A 20,564-nucleotide genomic window follows, 5' to 3' on the forward strand; every position below is an offset into this window, starting at 1 on the left:
TTCCAGTAACCCTATACATCTTTTCAGATTCAAGCTTCTTATAAGGGCAATCTCAAATTTCTTGAGTTCTGCATTTTGCCTCTGTTGACCTCATTCCACTTAAGCTGACTTCAAAAAGAAAATTAGTTACTTATTTAAAGGAAAAAGAAATCTGAATTTTCATTGGAATTGGCATTAATGGTTTATCTATAAGAAAAGTAGGCAAGGGAAAAAGAGAGTTTAGGTAAGAGTGCCTCTTACCTAAACTCTTACCTAAACTCTCTTTTTCCTTTGCCTACTTTTCTTATTCTTTCTGACTTGCACTTTTCTTTTTCTTTCTGAAACATTAGATATATTTGAACATTTATTGAGCCTCTATAATACCACAACCATTCTCTGAGTATTGGTGAATTATGAATGAAATAGGACCCAGGAAAGTCACGTAGACCCTGCCCAAGTTTCCCAGAGAGGTTTCTGGAAAGGAGGAGGGAATTTAACAATTTAAGATGGAGAGTATGAGGAAACATGTTTTAAAGAGCTTAAACAGCATAATTACCAGTTTATTTTTTTCTCAATAAATATGTTGTTGCTTCCTCCTGTTCTTGATTACACATTGTATTTCTTTAAACACTTTCATCGTAGTTGTGTTATATCTTTAGCATAAAAATTATGTTAGTTGAAATTTCGCGGGTTTATTTCTCCTATTTGCTGTTTCAACTGACCCCTGCTTATGGGCCTTATTTCACCATGTGTTTTATAATGTCAGAATATACCCCGAGGTTGAAGACAGCCTCATTTATAACATTATTGGCCAATATGGGCCTATGGTATGGTTCTTCTGAATGGTTTTTGTGATTGTTTTTGTCACTTAGCTGTGAGTCCTACATATGAGACTGCTTTTTAGTTTTTCTCAGGTTGAGGTTTTCCAAAGCACACATGTCTATAATTAAAATCCCAAACATGGGATATGGCAGAACTTCTGGTTTATCCAATGAGAAACATGTTCCCCCTTCCCAGCTTGGGGGAGGCAGATTTCCTTGTAATTTCCCTTCACCATTGGGTTGATTGATTTTATACCCTCCCTTGATTATAAATCTTATTCCAGTCCAGTGTTGCCTGGTGTTCTTTTTTTGTTTTTGTTTTGTGAGACAGAAGTTCACTCTTGTTGTCCAAGCTGGATTACAGTGGCGCTATCTGGGCTCACCGCAACCTCCACCTTCCGGCTTCAAGCTCCTGCCTCAGGCTCTGGAGTAGCTGGGATTACAGGGTCTTGCCACCACACCCAGCTAATTTTTGTATTTTTAGTAGAGACGGAGTTTTACCATGTTTGCCAGGCTGGTCTCGAACTCCTGACCTTGTGATCTGCCCTCCTCGTCCTCCCAAAGTGCTGGGATTACAGGTGTGGTTGTTATCTGGCGTGCTGTCGCAGCTTGTTGTTCTGGGAATACTTGGATCCTATCTGTGTGTAGTCTGTGTTCACTGAAATAGTGTTTTGGTTACTATGATCAATAAATTCCCAGTGCAGGTGTGTACTCTAGTTTCAGATCTTCCTTTATTTACCTCTTGCAGCTTTGTTACTTTGCCAAAAGCTCAACTACATGCATTTGAACGCATGGAAGGTGAGACGGAGTTTAGAAAGTAGTCATGCTCTCTTTTCTACCATATTGTTAGAAATACGTCAATTCATATTAAAATAACACTTTGTTTATCTTCTAAAATTCCAGATATTCAAGTATTTTATTTCAAATTTCACAAAAAAGATTATTTAAAGTATCAGGCATCTGTTCTCTTTTATTGTCCTGGATCCTTCACTTCACTTATTGATCTTGTGAAAATCAGTGCTTCTTCATCTTACTCTGTGCAGTGCTTTCTTTCCTTTGTATACCTGCGTTCACAGACATTTTTTTAGTAGGTGTCTACGTGTAGTTAATTTACATATGTGTGTGTGTGTGTGTCTGTAGTTGTTATAATGATAGTATAGGATTTATGCAACTGTTGGGCAAACATTTATCTTTGGCTATTGCCCAATGTGCTTTCACATATAAGACCTAATCTCTGAATAAGGAATAGATTGTCTGAGTGTGAATTGTTCATTTACCCTGACTAACCGAATTTTAAACTATCATCTTGACTAAGTGCTGTATTTAGTCTGATTGTTAAATGCATAATAAAGTAACATGTATAATGATAGATCATGTTTTACAAAACTTGCATTTTTCTTTATAGGTTATAAAAAATTGGGGGGAAATAATCAGCGTTTGGACCACGTGGTTTACACATCATGCATTAAAATCTTACTCTTGTTTAAAAATCACCATTAATTGTTTCTCAATTTTTTTTTCAGCTCTTCTTCAAGTGACAATTTCACTTAGCAAAGTAGAGCTTAGTGTGGGAGAATCTAAATTCTTCACATGTACAGGTATGTATTTCTACAAATATCTTCAGATAACTTGGTTTCTGTTAAAATATTAATAAAATACATTGACTAAATTTAACTAGTTAAAAACTCAATTCTCTAACAGTAACATCTTACTTTTTTTGTTGTTGTTGTTTTTGTTGTTTTTGAGACGGAGTCTCGCTCTGTCTCCCAGACTGGAGGGCAGTGGTGTCATCTCAGCTCACTGCAACCTCCCTCTCCTGGGTTCAAGTCATTCTCCTGCCTCAGCCTCCTGAGTAGCTGGGACTATAGGGGCACACCACCATGCCTGGCTAATTTTTGTATTTTTGTATTTTTTTAGTAGAGACGGGGTTTCACCATGTTGGCCAGGCTGATCTCAAACTCCTGACCTCAAGTGATCTGCCCGCCTTGGCCTCCCTAAGTGCTGGGATTACCTTCTCCTGCCTCAGCCTCCTGAGTAGCTGGGACTACAGGTGCGCACCACCACGCCTGGCTAATTTTTGTATTTTTGTATTTTTTTAGTAGAGACAGGGTTTCACTATGTTGGCCAGGCTGGTCTCAAACTCCTGACCCCAAGTGATCTGCCCTCCTTGGCATCCCTAAGTGCTGGGATTACAGGTGTGAGCCAGTGTACCTGGCCATCGTTGGGTTTATAATGATTGGAAAAGTGTTAATAACCATAAATTGCATGTTAAATGATATGAATTTTATTTTTGTTAATTTAATTTGTTGATTTAGACTGCTAATCTTGATCATTTTGAAAATAACTTATGCATGCATTATATCTGATAATAACTTAAATCAATTTAAATATTATTTCTGTCTAAACAGTAATATTAGGATGAAAGTAGAGATTATAACTGAACCATTTTTGTAAATATGCAATGAATAAATTTGGTATGGCACACTGCACTATAGTTATACTTGAATGAAAATATTAGGCCAAAAATTTATTCTAATATTCATTGAAGAGATAGATAGTTATTTAGTCAGGAAAGCTTTGGCCAGATTTTTATGACAATGGAAAGAATCATATGTCATCATGCCTATAGCATATTTTATGGGCCTCATTCAGTATAATAATATATATACGGTGGTCTTTCAAAAGACATTTAAATATTTCAGCATCAAAGTTTAATTAAACATATTATAGAACTGACAAATGAATACATTATTTATTTAGATTTAATATATTCATTTTTACAAATACAAGTCTTCATATCCAAGCTATGATATACCTAAAGAATTTTTTAAACCTTAGTGCTAAAATTAGTTATGAGACTACTTTAGAATTGTTTCTAATCTTGATTACACTATATCTACTTAAAACTGGATTAAAATAGACACTAGAAATATAAAATGCATTATAAATGTTGTCTTGAGGATGACGTGATTTATTTAAGCCAAGATTCAAATTTATAAATATAGAGCTATAGTTATAACATTTTATAAATCCTATTTAGAGTATATATGTATAAAATATCACATTTTATAGAAACATTAATAGAGCCCATGATTCTTTATACATTTTCCTTCTTAAAGGTGTGAATTGATAGTTATGTTAATACAAGTATTTGTATATTGACAAATGAAAAAATCAGAGAGTATGGAAGAGATTGGTTCAGCATCACATATGATGTCAGCAGAAATTTGACACAAGCATATAGGTCACTGTTTCTAAATCCCATCCATATTTTATTAATATCTTCATAAATTATGACACACTGAATTCTATCACATAAAGATATAATAATAAAATAGTTTAAAAATCAATTTTGAAAATACAATGAAATTGTTGTACTTTTATGTATTTGTATATTACTATGAAATATGTTGCATAGACTAACTGCCTATATGTATTGCATAGCTCAAATTAAGACATGCTTTAAAAGTGAATTAAGGCCATTCATTGGTGATGAGTTTTGCTCTTAATAAGAATGTAAACTAAGTAAGCATTTATTTTCTTTTATATAAAAATGTATCACCTAGAACTTTTCTATAGTATTGGAAATAGACTTATTTATGTTAAATATAGTAGTAAAACAAGACTCTAAAAATAAAAATATTGGAAAACCATGCAAACCACTATGCTTGTATGTATTTTTCTGCTACAACGCTGACAACCTAGATACGCCTCCAAAATTTCCAGACGCCTTAAAAATACGGAATCTAAAACTCAATTAAAATAAACATCTTAAATTTAAACTAGAAGGATGTTATACCTTCAAAGAGCTAAAGAAGTGTCATACAGAAAATTGTTGTAACTACATTTTAAGAAAATAAAAAGTTTAATGCTATTTATAAATAATCTGTATGATAATCCAGCCTTATCAAAATGGAAAATTTTGATAGAAATTATTATTTGTTAGAGATACTTGAAAGAAAACAATTTTAACAGCTTTATGAAAAGCCACAATAAACTGTCAATGAAACTGAAATTTATATTATATTAAGAATGAGAAGGTCCAAAATATTTATCAGAATATCCTGTTTAACTTGCTATATAAAGTATTATTTTGTATTATTCAAATGTAAAGAAGTGCATATTTAAATTATTTTTTGTAACTTCTCCATAGATGGAGGAATTAAATAAAACACATCCCTCCCCTTCAAATGCATTACTGTGTAACAACTATGGTTTTATGATTTCTTTAGAAAAAACTGAAGATAACGTAACTAAGATCTATTTAAGATTCACTAAACTTTCTTTCATACTTTTACTCAAGCATGTCTAATTTCTTATAGAAAGGAGGATAATTTGTTTCTAAAACTATTTCTTAGGAAAAATGAGAAGGGATAATTTTCTTCAAGGAGGTCCTGCAGATGTTAGTTGACTTTATACATTTCCCCACCGATACTTTTGAGTTAATAGTGTATGCTGCTTCCATAAATGCTATCTGAAGTAATTAGGTGAAATACATCCTTTTGGTGACTAAAAGCAGACACAGAAATCTTCAGCTTTTACGAAAGGATAATAACCTAGATTCTGAATTGGAAAACTTAAATAAATGTTTACCCTGTAATGATTTGGTTATAATTACCTAGAAGTGTAAGTATCATTTCGATGCATTGTAATTATCATACGATTAAGTAGTTAACAGTTTTAGATTAAAATAATGAAACTACTTACTTCTCTTGGGAAAAGAGATTAGGACATCATTCTAAAAATAGTCATTGGCCTTATCTATTCAAGTTTAGCAACTAGGGAAATTAATTTCAAATTTAGTATTATCAAAGGCCAGAGTTTGTTTTGTGAAAGATTTACATTTTTTTAAGCTCGGCATTATCAGAGTTTTAAGTGCTATCTCCTGACCCTAGCAAAGACAATTGAGCAAATGAAATCGTATTAATAATTGTGGTTCTGTTCAGATATTATCTTTAAGTGGGTTTTATGCCTGGCTCGGTGGTCAAGGAAGTTTAAGAACTTAAATGTAATAATCCATTGATTACTAAGGGAAAATTTGAACAATCATGGCTTAAATACTACACAAGAAGTTTGCTGTGGAAGTTTTAGGTATTGCTTACTCAAGCGTGAATCCTCCATGTTGGTTAAACAAAGATGAACATTTGCACTAACGTTTGCATTACTTTCAGTTTTGTAAGCTTGTCAGATTTCTAGTCTCTTACATAAATTTGTTCTAAATTGTTAATATTATTACATAATAGTAAATGCCAATGCTCAAGCAAATATTTGCAACATATTTTCAAACCTTTGTTTTCCATGGCTCTTTGCAGCGATTGGTGAACCTGAAAGTATAGATTGGTATAATCCTCAAGGAGAGAAGATAATTTCAACACAGAGGATAGTAGTGCAAAAGGAAGGTGTTAGGTCACGGTTAACCATCTACAACGCAAATATAGAAGATGCAGGGATATATCGTTGTCAAGCAACAGATGCCAAAGGACAGACACAAGAAGCTACAGTAGTTTTGGAAATTTACCGTAAGTCATGTGTTTTTATGTTTTAGTTTATTAGATTTCAGTTGCTTATAAATAATTGAAACAAAATAAAATGTTTGATAATAAAACTTAACACTTATTAAGAACTACATGCTTTAAAAATAAATATCATTTATTTATGCTTTACCAGACTGTATCTTAGAATACAATAGATAACAGATAATAAGTGGTTATAAACATATATATGGCATCAATTATATTAATAATGTTAGTAAAAATCTTTTCATTTTCTCAAGCCATTAAGAATTTACTGGGTATATAGAGAATAGTGGTTTATTTAGTGGTATGATATTTATTCAGTGTTTTTTTTTTTCACTGTAAAATAGAAGGTCATGATTAGAATAAATGAAAATATGTGACAGCCCTGACCATTGTAGAATGAGAATCTGGGGAAGGGTGAGTGAACAGGAGTAGTCAGAAAGTTGAAACTAATCTAGTAGCCAATAATATTAAGCCAGGATTCTTTATCACTAAGTGTTTTTATGAGCAAAGTTTTCCACATTTGCACTTCTTTTTATGCACTGGGATAGATTTCTTCCTATGTTCCTTTCTCCTTCTCATATTTAGGAATCATTAACCTGTTTAGGAACATTGAAATCTGTTGACTCCTGTATTTTAAAGCAAGATATTCCAATTACTTTTGTGACCTTGAGCAAATCATGCATCCTCTCTGTCTTTAGTTTCCTCATATATAAAATGAGGATAATAATGGTACCTATGTGATATATGGAGTTTGAGTACTACCTTGAATTATATTGCATAAAGTACTTACAACAATGTCTTACAATTAATAGGTAGTTAGCATTTCTACCAATGATAAATTATATATATATATATATATATATATATTTGAAATGCAAGCCCTTAAATCGTCTAATATCTGTAGCTTTGTGTTTTGTTTATTATTCTAGAAATAGGATATGATAAACAAAGTCAGAACATTCCTACAGTGGGACTTCCTGTTTGATGACCAGGGCAATTTGTGGGCACATTGTTGCTCTTGTGTTTCCTGGTATGGAATTTTCCCCTCCCATTTGATTCTAAACTTCTGAAGAAATGATGTTGTCCTAATTTATGTAATCCCCTGGAGTATCTATTTTGCAATAGCAAATAATTAAATTGAAATGGCCATTTTATAGATATAGTGTTTGGAAATACTTTTATTATTTTAAATGATGCAAAAGAAGAATCCTGACATTTCATTTGTGAAGGTAAACAACATTTTTTTGCAAGAACAATTCATTACTTCTATGAGAATTTCTCATCAAGCACAAATATCCACCTTCACTCATTCATTCATTTATTCATTCAAGACACTTATTGGGTGTGTATACACTATAATTCTGAGTCCTAGCCAGAGACAGACAATAAATAAGCTGAAACAAATACACAGATACTAGCTAAAGATGCTGTGGAATTCTACGGAAAATAAATTACATGGAGTGGAAAGGTAAAGAACCTTGAAATGGAAAGGAATATTGCTATTTTATATAGGCAGGTTGGAAAAGAATCTGAATGAATTGAAGGGGGTGCAAATGCCCTGTGGTGAGAACAAACCTGGAATGTTCAAGGAACCTCCAAGAAGACAGTTTTTCTGAAGCAGAGTGACAAGGAAGAGAGAGGAGAAATTGGAATTGGAGTTGAGGAGATAGACTCCAGTTTATATAGAACCTCATATCGCATTGAAAGATCTTTGGATTTTATTCTCAGTGAGATAGGAAGGTATCAGGGAGAAGAAGTAGATTAGTTTAAGATTTTAAAGTATCTAGGTTTTCCTAATTATTTTATTATAGTATCAATGGAGTCTGGATTATGTTATTGGGAGAAAGAAGCAATGATAGTTTTGTGATTTGTGATTTGTTTTACTTTGTTGATACAGAAAAACTCACTTTCAGAGAAGTGGTGTCTCCACAAGAATTCAAACAAGGAGAAGATGCAGAAGTGGTTTGCCGAGTTAGCAGTTCACCTGCGCCTGCTGTCAGCTGGTTGTATCATAATGAGGAAGTCACCACTATTTCCGACAGTTAGTATTTTGGTAACTCCCTAAATTATATGTTCTAATACTATTGCAGGTTTTAAAAAATCTGAATCTGTGTGTCTAATTGTAGAAATTGGAATTTTGACCCCAAATATTCAACAACTATTTTGAGAACCTGTGAGCTCTACATTAGGATTTTGCAATCTGGGGTCTCGGCAAATTCACTGCCCTTTACCCCTCTGTTGTAATCAGAACACAGTTATGCCCATTCGCCACATACTGTCTGTGGCAGCTTTGGAGGCAGAGTTGAGAAGCTGTGGCACAGTTGATTCAGCCTAAACAAATATACAATCATTAGTGTCTGGAGGCTTACAGAAAAGGTTTGCTGACCTTTGTTCCAGTGTCAAGGAAAGATTTATATATTATAAGCAGTACTAAGTACATAAAGGAGTACATCCTGCTGTATTCAAATTCTATATAATTTATATATGATTCTATGGGATCACTATATGTCAACTTAATATTGATGTGAATTATCTTTGTTATTCTGGGGCTGTACTTTCAAGGATACTTACCTGTTCTAAATATTATGGGAAGATCCGTATAGATAATAGAAATGCACATTAATTCAGATTGTCCTCATGATTTTGATTTAGACTGACTGAGCTAAAATTTCAGAATAATATGACATCTGAAATCAAATGTATAATTTGCTTACATTATGTTCCTTTACCATATGCATAGGGAGCATTTTCAATTTAGAATATTTTCAATGCACCTGCATTGCAGAGAGGTACAAAATAATTGAATCTTTTAAAGTACTTTCCATCTTCGGTGATTCTGATTTGTGTCCAAGGTATGAAGATTCTACAGCATAAAAGAGAGACAGAAAATAATATCTATTTTTGAATATGTGGGGAGAATGTATGATAATCATGTTCAATAGTCATTTTTTTAATTTTGAAAGATTTTTCTGAGCTTAGCATATTCAATGCTTGTCAGTTTCCATTATAATACATTAATGAGAAATAACACTTTATTTCCTCTTGTTTCAGCATAACTCTGTAGAGTGTATTAACAAGTCATATGAGTAAATGGTTTTGATGTATTTTTAGCTCTTTCCCCCTCAATAATAAAGAAAAAGCAGTTATTTTGTAATGGTGGAATGACAATGTCTAAATATTTTCAGATTGTCTAATCTTACACCTCAAGTGTAGGTTTATTGTAAACCTTTATTAATAGAATATTTTGAAGTAAATTTTATTTTTAAAAGGCATGTAGAGCAAAGCCTCAAAGCAAAGACTGAATGACAACAGGTAGTGGTGATGGAGAAGTGATATTTCCATGCTACAACTCATACATATTTCCCCAGCATCCCAGGACTAAATGACATACAGCCAAATTTCCATCTTGGCTTTCCTCCTTTCCTTGACCCTGAAGCTTTGAACATCTTTTCTAAATGTTCTGTGCCTAAATCAGACTCTTTATCTGTTAAATATAGATGATTGCCTTCATTTAAAATAATGGCTTTGTGTCATAAATGAGACATTAGACATAAAGTCGTTTCTTGACGTCTATGGATGATTTGTTCCAGGACCTCCCACAGATACCAAAATAAGCCGATGCCAAAGTCTCTTATATAAAAAAGCATAGTATTTGATATAACCTGTGTACATCCTACCATATATTCAAAATTATATCTGGATTATTCATAATATCAGATAAAACATAAAGACTATGTCCATGGTTGCTATACAGTATTATTTGGGAAATAATGACACGGAATAGCCTGTACATGTTCAATAAAGATGCAGTTTTAAAAAAATATATTTTTCATCAGCAGTTGTTTGAATCCATGTATGTGGAATCCATAGATGGGGAGCCAGCTATACTTCATTTGTTAAGTGAATGAATAAAATAATTTGGCTATATGTTAGATTCTTAACAAATGACATTTATCACTCTCATTCCTTCTCTATGAGTTTTTAAATCTTGGAATCGGTTTTGCTAAAATTACATGCATTTAGGTTATATCTAGAACCAGAAAATCCAATGTAGAAGAAATGGGTATAGTTTAACATGAAACATAACACTAAGTTGTGTGGCAGGTGAAAAAAATAATAGAATAAATAAAATAGTATTTTTAACTATAGAATTCAAAGTATTCAAGTAAATTATCAGGAACGACACACTTTTCTAACCTTGTAATAGTGTAGAAACTTATCACATAACTCATTATTGAACAATTTGTACATTTATAATGGATTCATATGAAATAGTATTATTCACTGCTTATACCTCATATAGTCGTTTTATTAAAGCTAATGAAATAAGATCAAGATTACAATTATGTATGAGGATTTAGAATAATGTCACAGACCCAGATATCTTTCTTTTGCTGTAATCTGATTCAAAAGTAAAATATAGATATTCCAGAGGAAACAATGAAAGCTTGGAAATGCCCATCTTATTAGCTATGCTTTTGATTGTAGCTGTGTGGCAGATATTCAGAATTAAATTTCCTGCAGAAAAGCAGTAGATATTTTCCATGTTGCTCATAGAAAGGAGATTCATATTCTAAAGGATCCAAGCATTGTGGGAGTAAAGATGACATTTTATTATACAAGTTGAATATCCTGACTTTTAGTGTCATCCTGATGGAAGGATATGCTATTTGCTGATAACTGTTCAACCTTGTCCCGTTTGGAAATTATCTCTTAAATTTTGTAAATGCTTTGTTCAACACCTAATTGATATACTCCTTCTGCATTAAAAAACAGATTAAAATTACCTTGTTCAATACAATTTTTACATAACCTACTTCTAGTATAAAATATTAATTCAACAATTATTGAATACATAGGATCTATTCTATAGTGCNGGTTGTATCATAATGAGGAAGTCACCACTATTTCCGACAGTTAGTATTTTGGTAACTCCCTAAATTATATGTTCTAATACTATTGCAGGTTTTAAAAAATCTGAATCTGTGTGTCTAATTGTAGAAATTGGAATTTTTGACCCCAAATATTCAACAACTATTTTGAGAACCTGTGAGCTCTACATTAGGATTTTGCAATCTGGGGGTCTCGGCAAATTCACTGCCCTTTACCCCTCTGTTGTAATCAGAACACAGTTATGCCCATTCGCCACATACTGTCTGTGGCAGCTTTGGAGGCAGAGTTGAGAAGCTGTGGCACAGTTGATTCAGCCTAAACAAATATACAATCATTAGTGTCTGGAGGCTTACAGAAAAGGTTTGCTGACCTTTGTTCCAGTGTCAAGGAAAGATTTATATATTATAAGCAGTACTAAGTACATAAAGGAGTACATCCTGCTGTATTCAAATTCTATATAATTTATATATGATTCTATGGGATCACTATATGTCAACTTAATATTGATGTGAATTATCTTTGTTATTCTGGGGCTGTACTTTCAAGGATACTTACCTGTTCTAAATATTATGGGAAGATCCGTATAGATAATAGAAATGCACATTAATTCAGATTGTCCTCATGATTTTGATTTAGACTGACTGAGCTAAAATTTCAGAATAATATGACATCTGAAATCAAATGTATAATTTGCTTACATTATGTTCCTTTACCATATGCATAGGGAGCATTTTCAATTTAGAATATTTTTCAATGCACCTGCATTGCAGAGAGGTACAAAATAATTGAATCTTTTAAAGTACTTTCCATCTTCGGTGATTCTGATTTGTGTCCAAGGTATGAAGATTCTACAGCATAAAAGAGAGACAGAAAATAATATCTATTTTTGAATATGTGGGGAGAATGTATGATAATCATGTTCAATAGTCATTTTTTTAATTTTGAAAGATTTTTCTGAGCTTAGCATATTCAATGCTTGTCAGTTTCCATTATAATACATTAATGAGAAATAACACTTTATTTCCTCTTGTTTCAGCATAACTCTGTAGAGTGTATTAACAAGTCATATGAGTAAATGGTTTTGATGTATTTTAGCTCTTTCCCCTCAATAATAAAGAAAAGCAGTTATTTTGTAATGGTGGAATGACAATGTCTAAATATTTTCAGATTGTCTAATCTTACACCTCAAGTGTAGGTTTATTGTAAACCTTTATTAATAGAATATTTTGAAGTAAATTTTATTTTAAAAGGCATGTAGAGCAAAGCCTCAAAGCAAAGACTGAATGACAACAGGTAGTGGTGATGGAGAAGTGATATTTCCATGCTACAACTCATACATATTTCCCCAGCATCCCAGGACTAAATGACATACAGCCAAATTTCCATCTTGGCTTTCCTCCTTTCCTTGACCCTGAAGCTTTGAACATCTTTTCTAAATGTTCTGTGCCTAAATCAGACTCTTTATCTGTTAAATATAGATGATTGCCTTCATTTAAAATAATGGCTTTGTGTCATAAATGAGACATTAGACATAAAGTCGTTTCTTGACGTCTATGGATGATTTGTTCCAGGACCTCCCACAGATACCAAAATAAGCCGATGCCAAAGTCTCTTATATAAAAAAGCATAGTATTTGATATAACCTGTGTACATCCTACCATATATTCAAAATTATATCTGGATTATTCATAATATCAGATAAAACATAAAGACTATGTCCATGGTTGCTATACAGTATTATTTGGGAAATAATGACACGGAATAGCCTGTACATGTTCAATAAAGATGCAGTTTTAAAAAAATATATTTTCATCAGCAGTTGTTTGAATCCATGTATGTGGAATCCATAGATGGGGAGCCAGCTATACTTCATTTGTTAAGTGAATGAATAAAATAATTTGGCTATATGTTAGATTCTTAACAAATGACATTTATCACTCTCATTCCTTCTCTATGAGTTTTAAATCTTGGAATCGGTTTTGCTAAAATTACATGCATTTAGGTTATATCTAGAACCAGAAAATCCAATGTAGAAGAAATGGGTATAGTTTAACATGAAACATAACACTAAGTTGTGTGGCAGGTGAAAAAAATAATAGAATAAATAAAATAGTATTTTAACTATAGAATTCAAAGTATTCAAGTAAATTATCAGGAACGACACACTTTTCTAACCTTGTAATAGTGTAGAAACTTATCACATAACTCATTATTGAACAATTTGTACATTTATAATGGATTCATATGAAATAGTATTATTCACTGCTTATACCTCATATAGTCGTTTTATTAAAGCTAATGAAATAAGATCAAGATTACAATTATGTATGAGGATTTAGAATAATGTCACAGACCCAGATATCTTTCTTTTGCTGTAATCTGATTCAAAAGTAAAATATAGATATTCCAGAGGAAACAATGAAAGCTTGGAAATGCCCATCTTATTAGCTATGCTTTTGATTGTAGCTGTGTGGCAGATATTCAGAATTAAATTTCCTGCAGAAAAGCAGTAGATATTTTCCATGTTGCTCATAGAAAGGAGATTCATATTCTAAAGGATCCAAGCATTGTGGGAGTAAAGATGACATTTTATTATACAAGTTGAATATCCTGACTTTTAGTGTCATCCTGATGGAAGGATATGCTATTTGCTGATAACTGTTCAACCTTGTCCCGTTTGGAAATTATCTCTTAAATTTTGTAAATGCTTTGTTCAACACCTAATTGATATACTCCTTCTGCATTAAAAAACAGATTAAAATTACCTTGTTCAATACAATTTTTACATAACCTACTTCTAGTATAAAATATTAATTCAACAATTATTGAATACATAGGATCTATTCTATAGTGCACCAGATGTTTATGATTCATGGTAAGCAAGATAAGTTCACTGCCTTCAAAATACTAACCATCTAGAGGGAAAAATAAATAGGTAAATCAGTTTGAGAACAAGATACATTGAGTGTATGATAACAAAATTGTGGTAATAAAGGATGATAAAATAAATGTAAACTACTTAGGATAAGAGAGAGTATCAAAGATGCCTGCCAGGAGGAAAAAGTTACCTTTATATATAGAGACACATATTAGCCAGGCAAGCGTCGGTGTGGAATTTTCGGGAAGAGAGAAGACCATGTGCAATGGCCCAGAGGTGAAAGGCAGCATAAAAGCATATTTCTGAAACTGGAATAAGTTTATTATTACTAGAACTTATTAATAAGTACAACTTAAATACTTACACAAATGAGTAAATCCAGCTAAGATTTTTCAATAAAGGACTAATAAGAAAGGAAGCTGAAGAAGGAAGTCAAACAAAGTCAACACAGCCTTGATATCTGCTACAGAGTTTGTAATTTATTTAAAGGGGGCATCATTAAAGGGATTTAATCAATGCAGTGACATAAACTAATATGCAGTTGAGAAGAATATTTGTATGTCAGTGAAGAGAACAAATTAGATGGGAGACAAGGCAAAACTCCTGAGACTGAGAATAGTTCAGGTCATAATGAAATATTGCTGAGGGAGAAGACTTAAATAATGATGAACAGAGAAGTGATGAGACATGGAGTCTGATTGGGTGTTCAGACTCAGAGAGATGAAGATGTCAAGAATGACTCGTGGAATTTGCCTTCCCCAGAGTTCCATCACTTATGGAATATTCCTTTGGCAAGTAGTTCTATGTAAAGGCATGTGAAGACAGAACTGTAGAATGCCAGATGATAAATTTCAGCTGGAGATACTGAGCTAAATTTTAGATATACTGATATCGAGGTACTTAAATTCCTCCTAAGTACGTATATCTATTAGACTGTTAGAAATGCTACAGAACTCATAGGAATGATCTGATCTGAAAAAAAATGGTGAGTCCTTAAGATACAGATGGTGATTGAAGCCATGTGGATAGATGAGACGAATCATTGAGTGGGCAGCTAATGAGGAAAAAAACAGGACTTAGAAATAACTAAGTTATTACAGGCGCAGTGGCTCACACCTGTAATCCCAGCACTCTGGGAGGCCAAGGAGGGCGGATCATGAGGTCAGGAGATCGAGACCATCCTGGCTAACATGGTGAAACCCCGTCTCTACCAAAAATACAAAAAAAAAAAAAAAAAAAATTAGCCAGGCATGGTGGCCGGCGCTACTTGGGAGGCTGAGGCAGGAGAATGGCGTGAACCCGGGAGGTGGAGCTTGCAGTGAGCCAAGATCACGCCACTGCACTCCAGCCTGGGCAACAAAGCAAGACTCTGTCTCAAAAAAAAAAAAAAGAGAGAGAGAGAGAAATAACTAAGTTAAGGAAACAAAGCAGACACTTTATTGGTTATTATCTGATTACACTTATTTTCTTACTTTGATAATGAAAATTGGGTTTCTGTATAACTGAGAAAAACAATCTAAAATAAAATTTCAAATAAAATAGGTATTTGTGACTGATTAAAGCTATGCTTTCTTCAAATGTTTTCTGGAAACACCTATTATGGGCTTTGTTTTGATGATAGTTTACTAACAATATCGAATTCATGGGCCTCACAAACACATTTGGAATCTGACATGCAATTTTCACATAGTTTTCTGTGTGGGAAATATTTTACATGTGTATAGTATGTATTTTGATTTAGCAGGTAATTAATATTTTCCTAAAGTTTTAAGTTTTCATTCAGTAGAAATAATGCATTAAAATGGCCATTGCAAACTCAAATTTTCAATGAAAAAAATGCTGATATATTCCCATAAAATATGTATTATGTGATTCTAATTATTGGTCCTTAATGTAAAGCACTGTCTTTCTGATTAAAACAATATTTCTCCTTACTATTCATATTTTTCCTAATTCACATCAAATATCAGTAAAAATCATTATAGGTGAAAGATGATAGGTATTTTAGTAAGTTAGAAAATGCAGTAATACAATGATCTAAGTATGATAATGTTCCTCTTAATTTTAAATTTTATTTATTTATAATTGCCTCTCTTCTAAATTTCTGGCCACACACTTGAAGAGAGGATTTTTAATTNTTTGTTTTGATGATAGTTTACTAACAATATCGAATTCATGGGCCTCACAAACACATTTGGAATCTGACATGCAATTTTCACATAGTTTTCTGTGTGGGAAATATTTTACATGTGTATAGTATGTATTTTGATTTAGCAGGTAATTAATATTTTCCTAAAGTTTTAAGTTTTCATTCAGTAGAAATAATGCATTAAAATGGCCATTGCAAACTCAAATTTTTCAATGAAAAAAATGCTGATATATTCCCATAAAATATGTATTATGTGATTCTAATTATTGGTCCTTAATGTAAAGCACTGTCTTTCTGATTAAAACAATATTTCTCCTTACTATTCATATTTTTCCTAATTCACATCAAATATCAGTAAAATCATTATAGGTGAAAGATGATAGGTATTTTAGTAAGTTAGAAAATGCAGTAATACAATGATCTAAGTATGATAATGTTCCTCTTAATTTTAAATTTTATTTATTTATAATTGCCTCTCTTCTAAATTTCTGGCCACACACTTGAAGAGAGGATTTTTAATTGACTTTGAAACTTTATGACATTTCAGGAGTTTTGAGTTATTTCAGGACCACTTATGAGTTATCCTCTAACATTTCTTGTGGATTGGTTTTCTTTCTCCCCAGTCTTTCTTTCGATGAGGGCATTTCATGTTTGTGCTTTAATTTATCAGGGGAAAGAATCTGAACAAATATTTTTTGTCTCTCTTCTTAGGTTCAACCTAAGGAAAAAGTGAACATTATGGAAAAGTTTACACCTCATAGGCCGCAAATCATGTGGCCATAGCGTTAGAATCACTCTTTTCACTTTGGGGGAGCCTCTGAATCTGTGCATTTCCACCCCTGATTAGTTATCTCTTAAACAAAAAGCAACCACATGCTTGTCGGTTTAATGAGTATCTATGCCCTGATGACTGTTCTATTTGTTATTTCTAGCCCACACTTCTCCCCTCTCAGTAAGGAACTACTGTGACAAATTCACCCCCAAATCAGAGTGACCTACTACCTTAGCAGTTTATGGCTGACTCCCCTTGCAGTTTATGGCTCACTCATGCAAAGTCCAATTGATGGCAGAGGTAGAGGAAGGATCCTACCATATCGCTTCCTTGATCAGGCTGATGGAGACTCTGCCTTTTTCACATGTGGCTTCAGTGGTTTTCCTAAACTCATTATCAAGCCAACAGAGAGGGAAAAAAGCAGTAAACATTGGAACTGGCCCAAAGAGTAAACAATAGACTGTAGATAAGTTAAAGGCTGGGTATCTTAAAATAATCACCTTTCTACCTGATCAAAAAGCCAAAGGGATAGAGGCGGTGTGTTTCTTATTCATCAAAGTGTCTCATATACAGTATCCAGCAAACAGATAATAGTCAATGAGATCTATGGATGTGTAATTAAGGAAATTTAAGATATTGCCCATACAAAGAGTTTCAAAACTGGACTATATGTAAAATCATTCTTTGAAAGATAAGGTGAGAGAAGGTTTTAAGCATGGCAGCAAGATTGTGATGCTTATGAAATCAGGGCAGACAAAAAGTAACGCCAGGCTGAGATACTGCTTAGGCGTCACAGATTACCGTAGCGGATTACTTTACACGATCCATGAATGAAGGCTGTATACCAGCTTATTTATGTATATATGCATGTGCACACACACACACACACACACACACACACACACAAATGGAATCTTGAAATAACAAAATGTAATTGATTTACTCCTTTACAGATTATCTTGTTAGCCAAAAAAATCCCTTAAATAAATTTGAGATATAATCATTTTTATGTCCTTTATATGACTTGAATACTATTATATCATTTAGTTGCCTCCACAGAGATGCAAAATTTTGAATTATTGTATAAAGAAGGATGTTGAATAAATTTCCTAGCCCTTTTCAACCCATGTTGCCACATACTTGCAGTCAAAAGTTTGCACATCTGTGATACCTAATCTCGCTGCATTGTTCTTTTGTGTATCATTTCTGCATCCAAAGTACCAAGGGGAAATAATAGCCTAACCATTTTATGTGGATATAAAGTCTTGAATGTATTTTTTTTTTTTTAGGAAAAAAAAAAAGGTGTAACAAAGCAGTGTAGAGTGGAAACACTGAAGTCATGAAATTACATTTTACTTTCAAATTTGAATTTGCTGATGCAAAGGTTGATAGTGTCAGACAATGCCATATTTTAACTATTAACAATTTAGGGCACTCTGAACTTAGCCTTCAATTACCGATATCATTTTCTCCCCTTTGCTTTCTTTCCAGATCGGTTCGCTATGTTAGCAAACAATAACCTGCAAATTCTCAACATCAATAAAAGCGATGAAGGTATATACAGATGTGAAGGAAGAGTGGAGGCCAGGGGAGAAATTGACTTCCGTGATATCATTGTTATTGTTAATGGTAAGCAGTAAATAATTTGTACATGTTTTATGGTTTTATTTTAGCAATGCTTTTTACTAAATGGCAACCATATGAACTCAAAATACAAGTTTTATCTAATAAACCTCTTCTATACCAGGAAGCAATCTTTCCATCTTTATTATGGCATCTGTAACATTGTATTACAGCCTCAAGGCAGGATCTATGACTTATTTTACATTGTCATTCTCATAACCCTTTTCAAATAGGCCATATGTGAGTAATTGCCTTTTGCTGGAATTGTAGTTGTTGAAAGAATATCAAATAAACATAGTACAGTATCATACTAAATGTCACTTTTAAATTACATGAATTTTTTGTTGCTTAAATTTACGTATTTTACACTATTTACATTTTTCTCAAATTTAAAAATTAAAATTTTAAGGTTTTATTTACAAGTATTAATGGACATTGTTGGCTGGTTTTATGAAATCTCTTGCTCCAAAGTTGCTTCTCCTATATAGTTCTTGCCTGTGTTGACATGACATTCTATGCAGCTGGAAAATACGTTACAGTTATCTTGGATGTCTCCTGTACTAGCCCATTTTCACACTGCTATAAAGGATACTCAAGATTGAGTAATTTATAAAGAAAGGAGATTTAATTGACTCACAGTTCCAAATGACTGGGGAGGCCTCAAGACACTTACAATCATGGCGGAAGGCAGAGGAGAAGCAAAGGCACGTCTTACATGACAGCAGGCAAGAGTGTGTGAGAAAGAGTGAGGAAATGCCACACTTAAAGCCATCAGCTCCCATGAGAACTCCCTCACTGTCACAAGAACAGCTTGGGGAAAACTGTCTCCATGATCCAGTAACCTCTCACCAGTTCCCTCCCTTGGATACTTGGAAATTATTAATGCAACATGGGATGAGATTTTGTTGAAGACACAGAGATTTTGTTGAACCATGTCATCTCCATTTTGTCAGTCTAATCTGTTATCAAGACATATCCATTGTATATTTTAACATCTCTCAAACATACTCTATTTTCTCTATCATCTTGTTTTCCATGAGAATGCTGATCTAATTTTTTTTTCTTGAATTCATACAACTTGGTTTCTGTATACTTCATCTCACAATTCCACCTTTCTCTTCACCAAGACTTTCAACTGTCATAATTCTTCAGTGCTTCTCACTACTGTCAAGACAAAATCAAAACGACTTTTCACGGCATAAAAAACCCATTATGATCCACCCCTTCCCTGAGCATTCTGCCATTAGATGTCAGTCACAGGGAAACTGGGTCTTTAGAGGAGATCTAGCATTTTCGAATGGCCTTTTTAGAAGTACAGAGTCTGATATTTTTTATTAAGGGTGCCATAATGAGAGGAGTAGTTAACCTTCAGTGCGGGAGGAAGATTAACGGATAGGTTTAAATAGAGAGGTATCTGTAGCTATACCTTTTTCTATATCTATATGTAACTCTTTTTTTCTCTTTATTATGTACAATAAACAAGGGTAATATATAGTGGCTGTTTAGTTTGTTAATTATCAAATTGTCTACCATACTTTGTATCCAAAAAGATTTATGGTGAAATACGTAAGTGTATTTCATCATGAACAGTCTTTGTGTTAAGTATGTACTTATGAAAAGGGAATTATAGTAAAATTAATATATGTGAAATTCTTTAAAATTGGTAAGTTTATAGGAAACAGTATATAAATATTTCCTATTATTGTTATTATATATACATATAATTACACTAGAATATTAATTCAAGTTTGATATTAAAATGAAATTTATACAGCAGGCATAGTAACCCTTTGTTATTCATTCTGCTATTGTAGTTTCTACTTTAATATGTGGTTGGTGCAAAAGTACTTGCGGTGTTTATCATTACTTTTAATGGCAGAAACCGTAATTATTTTTGCACCAACCTAATATTTTCTTTAATATATTTATA

At 32.9% G+C, this 20,564-nt stretch overlaps 1 protein-coding gene across 1 annotated transcript in view; it reads left to right on the top strand.

Annotated features, from left to right (window-relative positions):
* Positions 1-20,564, top strand: part of LOC108531589 (neural cell adhesion molecule 2) — a 599,158-nt gene that overhangs the window by 304,398 nt on the left and 274,196 nt on the right. The window contains 4 exon segments of the mRNA XM_017875104.1: positions 2,324-2,398; positions 6,113-6,319; positions 8,217-8,360; positions 18,503-18,640. Of these exon segments, the coding sequence (XP_017730593.1) occupies positions 2,324-2,398; positions 6,113-6,319; positions 8,217-8,360; positions 18,503-18,640 (564 nt within the window).

The sequence above is a fragment of the Rhinopithecus bieti genome, unplaced genomic scaffold (assembly GCF_001698545.2).
Source record: "Rhinopithecus bieti isolate Rb0 unplaced genomic scaffold, ASM169854v2 scaffold_7212, whole genome shotgun sequence".
Lineage (NCBI taxonomy): Eukaryota > Metazoa > Chordata > Mammalia > Primates > Cercopithecidae > Rhinopithecus > Rhinopithecus bieti.